Genomic DNA, 10,487 nt, shown 5'->3' on the forward strand with positions numbered 1-10,487 from the left:
TTCACAGAACATAACTGGCTGTTAAGTCCTATACCCAGGTATCACTGGCCATTTCAAATTCACCACGTCCCCAAATCAGACTAATCTTTCTCCCCTTCCCATAGTGTTCTTCCTTGCATTACTTATCTATTGTCAGGACCACAAAACCTTAGTGACATACAACAATACATACTTATTGCTCACAGCTGGAATTGGCTAGATGCTGACATTGGTTAGATTTGCTCAAATGTCTGAGAATTGACTGGCTGTAAGATGGTTTGGCTTGGCTGACTGGGCTGGCTGTGATGTCTTGGCTTTGCTTCATATATATCTTACCCTCCAGTGGGCCAGACCAGGCATATCCTTCCCATGATGATAGCAGATGCAAAAGAATGGAAGCATCCTTTTTATGGAATTATGGAAGAGCTTTTTCAAGCTTCTATTCATAACATCTGTTAACATCCCAGCTAGTCATATGATGCAACTCACAGTCAAAGGGTAACAGTATGCCCACCCGTGGTAATGATACATGGGGAAGGGTATGAATACAGACAAGGATGAAGAATTGGGACCAAAAATGTGAATTACCATACCCCTGGATTCCCAAACTAATTAACGAATGGTACTACTTTGGGAGCCATCCCTAATTATTTCCTCCTCCTTATTATCTATATCTGTTAATCAAATTTTATAGATCCTCCCTCCAAAACAACTCTGCAGACCATCATCCATCCTTTTCTTTTTTTGTCTAGTATGGCCATTCTCTTTAAATAAATTTTTAATTTTGGGAAGGGGCAATGCATTAAAAAGTCAGACCAAGTTATCGTTTTCCTGGCAGAGACAAGAAAGAGAAAAATACAATATGTTGAGGAACCTCTATTTTTTCCAGTTCTGATATTTCAAATACCCACTTGATTTTTTTAGTTGGATACCCAATAGACATCTCAATTATACATGTTCAGAAAATAATCGACACACCCAATATGTTCCTCCCTAGTCTTCCCGATTTCAATAAATTGCACCACCTTATACCTAGATACTCAAGACCTACAATTCATTCTTGATTCTTCCCTTTACCTAACTCCCCACAGCCTAATTCAGCAGAACTTGATGGTTGGGCCTCCAAAATAAAATCCCACATTCACTTCTGACCAATTTCTTTAATGTGGCCGGACTCCTGCCTGGTCTCCCTATTTCCATTCCGCACCCCCTCTCCCACATCTGGGCTCCATATATCAGGCAGAAGAATGTTTCAAAAACATAAATCATATCATGTTACTTCCCAGCTCAGAACCTTCCAGTGGTTTCCTATTCCATTAATAATAAAATTCAAATTCCTTAATGTGGCTTACAAAGCCATATATCCTCTAGCCACTATTTACTGTGCCATCCCTCTCACATGCTACTCTCCCCTCCTCCACCTTCCTTTCTGTTTATTAAATGTACCTAATGACTTTCTATTGGAGAGTAATTGTGATCTCAACCTTAGATTTGTCTACCTTTAGTTATTACCTATTGGGGTCTCTGTCTTCCACAATTCAGTTTTATTATTGCTCTTCAAATAGTCTTCTCTGAATTAAAATATAGATTAACCATCCATCCTTCTCCTTGCATTACTCTCTATACATTATTGTATTTCCTTTGAAACACATCAATTAATGGAATTACCTTTTTTATTTTATTTCTTTATTGCCTGCCTCCCCTGACTAGAAAGTAAGCCCCCTGGGTGCAGTAACCTTGTCTATTTTCTTTAGTATTATGTTCTCAGTTCTTAAAATTGTACCTAGTACAAAGAAGGTGCTCAATAAATATTAAATGATTGAATGAATGATGCACAGGGACACATGCACTGCCAGCTAGATGAGGCTATTAACACTATTGATCAATATGGGGAAAGATATTTCCACTGATTTGGTAATCACTTCTTCTCTCTCCTGGACTAATATAATAGGTTATTAATGTTTCTCCCTGGCTTTAGTCAATTCCTCCTTCAATCCATTTCTATCCTTTCACTAGAACTATATTTTTTGTTCTCCTCCCTCTCCTCCCCTTCTTCTTCATGCCAATGCCTCCTCCTTTTACTTCTCCTCTTTCTTCTTCTGTCCCTTCTTCTTCCCCTCTCCCTCTTCTCTTTTTTTTTGTTTATAGATTTATTGAGGTAGAATTTACATAAACTGCACATATTTAAACTTTACAATTTGATGAGTTTTGATTTATTTTTATGCTCTTGAGACCACCACAATTAAGATAATAAACATATCCATTACCAACGAGCTTCCTCCTGCTGCTTTGCAATCCATCCTTCCTCCCCATCTTTCCATTCTCAGACAACCATTTATTTTCTGTCTCTTACTAAAGATAAGTTTGCATTTTCAAGAATTTTTTATAAATAAATTATCACAATATATACTTTTTAAGTCTTACTTCTTTCAGCATAATTACTTTTAGATACCACTGTATTGTTATATATACCATTAGCTCTTCCTTTTTATTGATGAGTAGCATTCCATTGTATGGGTATACCACACTTTGTTCTGATGGGTATTTTAGTTGTATGCAGTTTTCCAGTGAGTATACACTTTCATTTCTCTTGGATAAACAAATATCTAGAAGCTGAATGGCTGAGTTATACAGTAAATATATTTTAACCTTTTAAGAAACTGTGAACTGTTTCCTAAGTGGTTGTATTTACATTCCGAATAACAGGATCTGAGAGTTCCAATTCTTCCATATCTTGCATCTTCTTTACAATACTTGGTATGGTCAGTCTTCTTAAATTTAGTCATTCCAGTGGTATAGAGTAGTATCTTATGATGGTTATAATTTGCATTTCCTTAATGATGAATGATATTTATATTATCTTTTCATTTGCTTGTCTTTTGTGATATCTTCTTTAATAAAATGACTATTCAAATATTTTGTCCAGGTTTTAATTGGGTTGTTTGCCTTCCTGAGTTGTAGGATTTGTTTATATACTGTAAATATAAGCACATTGTCATATGTGTTTTCAAATAATTTTCCTAGTCTATGACAATCCAAATGTCCATAGGGTCCCAACAAATATACCATATATTCATTTTTAAAAGTGTCTCTTGAGTAGAAATTAAAAAATATTTCCGATGGAGTCCAATTTTTAAATTTTTGTGTTCTATTTAAGACATCTTTACCAAACTCAGTATCACTAAACTTTTCTCCTGTTTTTTTCTAGACATTTTATAGCTTTAATTCTTACACTTAGGCTGCTAATCCATTTTGAGTTAATTTTTCCATGTGGTATGAGGTGAAAATTGAGGTTCACCTTTTTTTGCACGTGGCTGTCCTCTACCATTGTTGAAAGATTATTCTTTCTCTAAAGGATGGTCTTTGCACCTGCCTTAGCCAGCTTGGCTGTTAAGCCATCATAGATTAGGTGGCTTAAATAACAAGCATTTATTTCTACAATTCTGAGAAATTAAGGTGCCAGCAGATTCAGTTCCTGGTGATGACCTTGTTTCTGGTTTGCCGATGGTTGCCTTCTTCCTGTGTCCTCATGTGGAAAACAGAGTTCTGGTTTCTCTTCCTCTTCTTTTTTTTTTTTAATCTTTTTTTTTTAAAGCTTATTTATTTTTGAGAGAGAGAGAAAGTTCTGGTAGGGGAGGAACAGAGAGAGAGAGAACCACACACAGAATCCGAAGCAGGCTCCAGACTCTGAGCTGTCAGTATAGAGCCTGACACGGGTTCAAACTCATGAACTGGGAGATCATGACCTGAAGTCAGATGCTTAACCGACTGAGCCACCCAGGTGCCCCTTTTCCTCCTCTTCTTATAAGGACAGTAACTCTATTATAGTGGCACAACCCTCATAAAGTCACCCACATCTTACTTTCCAAAGGCCTTACCTCAAAATTTCATCACACTAGAGGAAACACAAACATTCAATCCATAATAGCACCTTTGAAATCAATTGATATGTGTGGGGCTATTACTGCATACTCTGTTCTGTTCAATGGATCTGTAGGTCTATCTTTATTCCTTATCATACTGTCCTGATCGCTCTATAATAAATCTTTAAGTCAGGTAACATATGAACTTCTACACTGTTTTTCTTTTTCAAAATTGTTTTGGCTATTCTAGGTCCTTTCCATTTTCATATGAGTTTTAGAATCAGCAATTTCTCCAAAAAAAAAAAAAAAAGCCTGCTGGGATTTTGATTAGAATTGCTTTCAAACTATAGATAAAATTGAAAGAACTTACATGTTAACAATACTGACTCTTCTGACTCTTGAAAATGGTATATCTGTCTATTTATTCAGGTCTTTATTTTCTCTCATCAGTGTTTTCAGCATACCAGTCTTAAGACAAATTGTCTTAGTCTGCTTGGGCTGCCATAGCAAAATACCATAGACTCAGTAGCTTAAATAACAGACATTTATTTCTCATGGTTCTAAAGGCTGAAAGTGTGTCAGCATGGTTAGGTTCTGGTGAGAGCTCTCTTCTTGGCTTGCAGACAGCCACCCTCTCACTGTATCCTCACAGCAGAAAAAGAGAGAGAGTAAGCTCTCTGGTGTTTCTTCTTATAATGGCACTACTCATGTCATGAGGATGACTTCATCTAGGCCTAATTACCTCCTAAACCCCCCATCTCCAGATACAATCACATTGGGGGTTAGGGCTACAACATATGAATTTGGGTGAGGGGGACACAAACATTCAGTCCATAACACAAACCTTTTGTCACATTTACCTATAAGTAAATGATAATGCTACTGTAAATGATATTGCTATTTAAATTTTGATTTCTGGTTGTTTCTTTCATATACAGAAATACAATTGATATTTATATACTAATCTTGTACCCTGCAACCTTCATAAACTCACTTATTAGTCCTAATCTGCTTTTTTTAAAGATTCCTTAGGATTTTCTAAAGATAATCATGCTACCTGTGAATAAAAGTGGTTTACTTCCTCCTTTCCGATATGGATGCCTTTTATTTATTTTCCTTTCATGATTGCACTTGCTTGAACCAGCAGTATGACAGAAAGAAAAGAAGTGGTAAGAGCATACATCCTTGCCTTGTTCCTGATCTTAAGGGAGAAACAGTCTTTTGCCATTAGGTATGAAGTTGGCTGTAAGATTCATAAATGGATATATATGCCCTTTTTAGATTAAGGAAGTTCTACTCCTAATTTGCTGAGAGTTTTTTTCATGAATGGATGTTGGGTTATGAAAAGTGTTTTTTATGCATCTATAATTCTCTTTCTAAAATATAAAGGTAATCATTTGCAAACCCATCAAAACCTTCCTATCACCTTTAGAATACATCCAGGTTTCTGATCACAGTATATATCTCCCACCATGTCTCAAAACACACCCTATGCTATACTGCCACCAAACTACATGTACAGTTGACCCTTGAACCACACAGATTTGCACTGCATGGGTCCACTTATAGGAAGATACACACACAGTACTGTCCACTATAGGAAGATTTACACACACACACACACACACATACACATACACACACACACACACACACACACACACACACACACACACACAGTACAGTACTGGAAACGTATTTTCTCTTTCTTGTGATTTTAATGACATTTTTTCTCTAGCTTACTTTATTGTAAGAACACAGTAATTAATACGTATAACTTACAAAATATGTGTTAATAGATTGTTTATGTTATTGGTTAAGTCTTCTCGTCAACAATAGGCTATTAATAGTTAAGTTTTTGAGGAGTCAAAAGTTATATATGTTAGGGGTGGGCGCCTCTAACACTCTGTTATTCAAGGGTCAACTGTAGGTCTACGAATGTATCAGTGTATCAATGCTACATGCACCTGTGGATTTTCTTAGGATCTTGTCTGGATGTCTGGAATACCATCCTCCTTAGCACCTAACCCTTAAACCTGTCCCAGATACCCAATTATCCAAGTGAATTCCAACTATCTTCTTTTTTTTTAAGACTTAAAAATTGTTTTTATTTTATTTGAGAGAGAGAGAGAGAGAGAGAGAGAGAGAGAGAGCGCGAGCGCAAACAGGGGAGAGGGGCAGAGGGAAAGAGGGAGAGAATCCCAAACAGGTTTCATGCTCAGCACTGACAAGGGGCTCAATAAATACCACAATCCTGGGATCATGACCTGAGCCAAAAATCAAAGAGTCAGATGCTCAAGTGACATAGCCACCCAGACGTCCCTTCAGCTGACTTCTTTTAAATTCAACTGAAAAATCACTTTGTGATCACTCCTTTTTCAGTGTTAAATCTGCCTATACTGTTGACATTACTACCCTGCATATAATTATGTATTTATTTGTCTCCCTCATAAATAGATGATGAGCAACTTAAGAGTGAGGACAATGCTTGGCAAAATGCTTAATAGAAAGTAAGCCCTGAATATAAGTGAAATAACATCTGTGCAACTTATTGAAGATTGAGAAGTTTTACGGATAATTTCTTTATAAACTGCTAAGACATTATTATTTTTGTATTATATTCTATTGCAAAAAATATATTCTTTTCTAAAAGTGACTAATGCAATGCAGATATTTGTAGGAGATCCGTATTACCTTGAGAGTATAATTATCATCATCATATTAATGATGAACTAATACCTAAAGCCAATATCAAAATCCAGCTCTATACTGTCCACCAGGGCCCCAGCAGGATACTTTACACGTATTTACAAATATTAATTCATTTAATCCTTATGAAACTTCTAAGTAGGTCATATGATTATCTCCATTTTACAAATAGGAAAATGGAAGCACAAAGAAATTAAACCATGGAGCTAAAGGTAGCAAACTTTGTCTTTCAAACTAGGCAGCTGAGCTCTAGAGCCTATTCTTTTCATTTCCATATATATATATTTTTTTAACGTTTTATTTATTTTTGAGATAGAGAGAGACAGAGCATGAACGGGGGAGGGGCAGAGAGAGAGGGAGACACAGAATCGGAAGCAGGCTCCAGGCTCTGAGCCATCAGCCCAGAGCCCGACGCGGGGCTCGAACTCACGGACCGTGAGATCGTAACCTGAGCTGAAGTCGGACGCTTAACCGACTGAGCCACCCAGGCGCCCCTCCATATATATTTAATAATAACCTTTACAAAGCAGATAGTAAAGATATGGTTTCCATTTTTGCTTCTTTAGCTATATTAACAGAGTATAGTTCATCTAAATGTGCTGCATGCTAAACAACAACAACAATAACAACAAAACAAAAAACAAGTATGGCTTCCAGATTCCTTGCAGTGGAATTATGATTATGAAATATAAGGAACACAAAAATGTTTCTTATCAACTTGAAATGTTCACTGACAACTATAACTCACAAGCCATGGCTTTAAAAATACTAGCTTAGGGGCTCCTGGTTGGCTCAGTCGGTTAAGCATCTGAGTTTGGCTCAGGTCATGATCTCACGGCTTGTGAGTTCAAGCCCCATGTCAGGCTCTGTGCTGACAGCTCAGAGCCTGGAGCCTGCTTCAGATTCTGTGTCTCCCTCTTTCTCTGCCTCTCCCCTGGTTGCTCTCTCTCTCTCTCTCTCAAAAATAAACAAAAACAAAAAAATTTTAAAAACCCACTAGCTTAAAAACTTAACTTTTCTTCAATTTAACATTTTAGAAAAAACTATCAAATAGCAGTGAATTTAAAATAATTCTGTGTGATAGATGGGTTTCATATGTACATACTACAGTTGCAATGACATTGCTGAATCCTTGTATATTGGGTGTGCAAAATGTTCCATGACACTAGAATACTTGTATACACTTCATTTAGGGATAAAAGAATAATTAAGAAGGAGTAAACATGAAAAATAGAAGTTTAGAAATTGCCTCCCCAAATTAAGTATCCTCAATAACTTCTCTATTAATAATTTAATATAGTTTTGAAGACAGTAAAGGCTCATTTAAAAACTATATGAAATAGGTTACCTGCAAATGGAATAGAACTTTTTTATTTTTTTCTATCTCTGATGTTTGTGATTGTTGTTGCTTTGCAACTTGCTCTACAGCAGCAGTTAATGAAGATGTGCTTCGGTTAGCCAGAGCTAGACAAAATAAAGTACGTAATACAAATTTAAGTGTAAACACTCAAAGAAAATTAGTGTTTCTTTACTCAAAGTCATGAAAAATGTGATGTTTGTCATCAATAAAGTAGATTTAGGGTTGATAATATTCCCTTTCTGACCATAAACAAAACCAAAATCAAATGCCATAATAATACACAATTCAGAATCACCTACTGTAATGTTATACCTGTTCCTGTACGGAACGGTAGAAATATTTTGATTGTCCTATCTATTTTATCCAGACCATTTATACATATACATACAGTGCTACCGTAACAACTATATAGCGATTATAGTTGATGAATTTTCATTATAGGCCTGTATTTCCAGGTTGTTATGCCTTTTCTAAACAACATATAAGTTCCTTCTTCGAGAAATTTAACAGTTCCCTTCTGTTCTATTTGGCTATAAATTTTAACACAATTATCCTATCATACTACCTTTTTGTTGTTGCCTATCTTTTATTTATTTCTTAAGATTGCTTCATTACCTTCTTCAGGAACTCCTTGACTCTTCATTTCTCTGTTGCCTGACATTCTTCTGTGTCTCTTCCCCCTTTTTGATTCACCTTTTTTGTGCCTATAAAATAATCAATATTGATAATTTCTCACTTTTCTTTGTTTTTTTTTTCCTGTCATATATCCTGGTGATCCTGAAAGCAAATTAATTGTCAAAAACCTCAAAGGGATGGCAAGGATATTTCATCATTAGTTCCTAAAATTAAAACACAATGGTTAAGTGAAAAAGCTTTGGAGGAAAACTGAACTGTATTTGAATCTTGGTTCTCCTGCTCTTTAGCTGTTATGACCTTGAGACAATTTCTTAACTTCTTTGACCATCAGGGTCCTCATCTATAAAGCCTCACAGTGCTGTCATAATAATTAACGTAATATAGGTAGCATGCTTAGCATAGTACCTGACATACATAGTGAGTAATTATTATGGACTTTGTCTAGGGTTTCCTTTGCTAGTTCCTCTTCAGCTTTCTCATCTATGTCAGTGTCCCAATGCTAAGTCCTCAGGCATCTTCTCCATACTCACTCTTCAACTGATGTCACCTAGTTGCACAGCCTTAAAACCCACTTACAGGTTTTATCCTATTCATATCTCTAATCTGAACATCCTTCTTGACCTCCAGACTCATACCAAAATTGCCTACCTGATATCTTCACTTGGATTTTTACAGGCATTTCAATTTAATATAGTCCAAACTGAACTATGTATTTCTCTGTTCACTCTACCACCACCACTAAACCTGCTCCTTCACAGTCTCCTCCATCTCAATAAATGAAGTTTTTCCTGTTTAGGCCCCAAACCCTGGAGACATTAGTAAGGAGTTCTCTAAAAAAGTATAGAACAGGAGGGAGCAAAGCTAAATAAATGGCAGCTCCCTCTCCAATAAATAAATAAATAAATAAATAAATAAATAAATAAAATAAAAAAGTAGAGAACACTCAGCAATTCAACAAGACTTCTTCAAGATAATCATAAATAAGAGTTCACTGTGGATGTTTCATAGGCCCTTTGGGAAATCCCTTAAGATACTCTCCAAATATGTGGCCCAGGACTTCTGTCTCAATTATCTACCCAAAGGACAAGCCAGAATCTTGACTTTTCTTTTACATGCTGCATGCAATTCTTTTAGCAAAACCTGGTAGTTCCCTCTTTAAATTATATTAGGATTCACTCACTACTTAGCACTTCCAAATACTATCTTAGTAGAGAAGACTTCCCTGATAACCTTCTTTAAAACATGACCTCCCCTTCTTCATTCTCCATTTTCTGACCCTGCCTCATTTTTAATAGCGTTTGTCACTACTGATATTTTATATACATTTGTTTCTTCCTATCTCCCTTTACTAATATAAGGTCCACAAAGGTAGAGACCTGAAACAGTGCCTGGCACTTTCTAGGTGTCTGTTTGTAGTCTATCTTCATTCCAATTTACCCTGTTCTACTGATAGAATCTCCTAAAATACTGTTCCCGCCATGTCAACATCACAACCAATCTTTCAACTTCATCACAGATGGCATCTTCTTTAAGAAGTCTTTTTTGATCTTTTTGGGTAGATATAATCCCTCCCTCTTTCTGGTGCAATTTTTTCCATATCTGTTATCCTGTGATGACAGTTTAGGTCATAAAGTAAGACACAGCCAGATTTGAATTCAGATTGTACCACTTACTAGTTTATTAGGCCCAACCTGGGCCTCAGATTCTTTATCTATAAAACAGAAACAATAGTAATGCCTGTTTCATTAGAATTATTGTGAGGACTCAATTAAATAGTGCATGACATTTAGCAAATTCCTGCTACTTAACAATTTTTATTCTTTTTTTATTAAAAAAAATTTTTTTAATGTTTATTTATTTTTGAGAGAGAGAGAGAGAGAGCATGAACAGGGGAGGGTCACAGAGAGAGAGAGACACAGAATCTGAAGCAGGCTCCAGGC

General features: G+C 36.1%; 1 protein-coding gene across 2 annotated transcripts in view; it reads right to left on the reverse strand.

Annotated features, from left to right (window-relative positions):
- CCDC122 (coiled-coil domain containing 122) overlaps positions 1 to 10,487 on the reverse strand; it is a 54,425-nt gene that overhangs the window by 37,063 nt on the left and 6,875 nt on the right. For both annotated transcript variants that reach the window (XR_013550175.2, XM_078433366.2), the window contains 2 exons: positions 8,527 to 8,615; positions 7,900 to 8,015 (listed from right to left, as the gene is read on the reverse strand). Coding sequence is in view for 1 of the 2 variants with exons in the window: in XM_078433366.2 (XP_078289492.1) it covers positions 7,900 to 8,015; positions 8,527 to 8,572 (162 nt within the window). In the remaining variant the exon portion in view is untranslated. The remainder of the gene's footprint in view (positions 1 to 7,899; positions 8,016 to 8,526; positions 8,616 to 10,487) is intronic.

Source organism: Panthera onca, chromosome A1 (assembly GCF_046562875.1).
Source record: "Panthera onca isolate mPanOnc1 chromosome A1, mPanOnc1 haplotype 2, whole genome shotgun sequence".
Lineage (NCBI taxonomy): Eukaryota > Metazoa > Chordata > Mammalia > Carnivora > Felidae > Panthera > Panthera onca.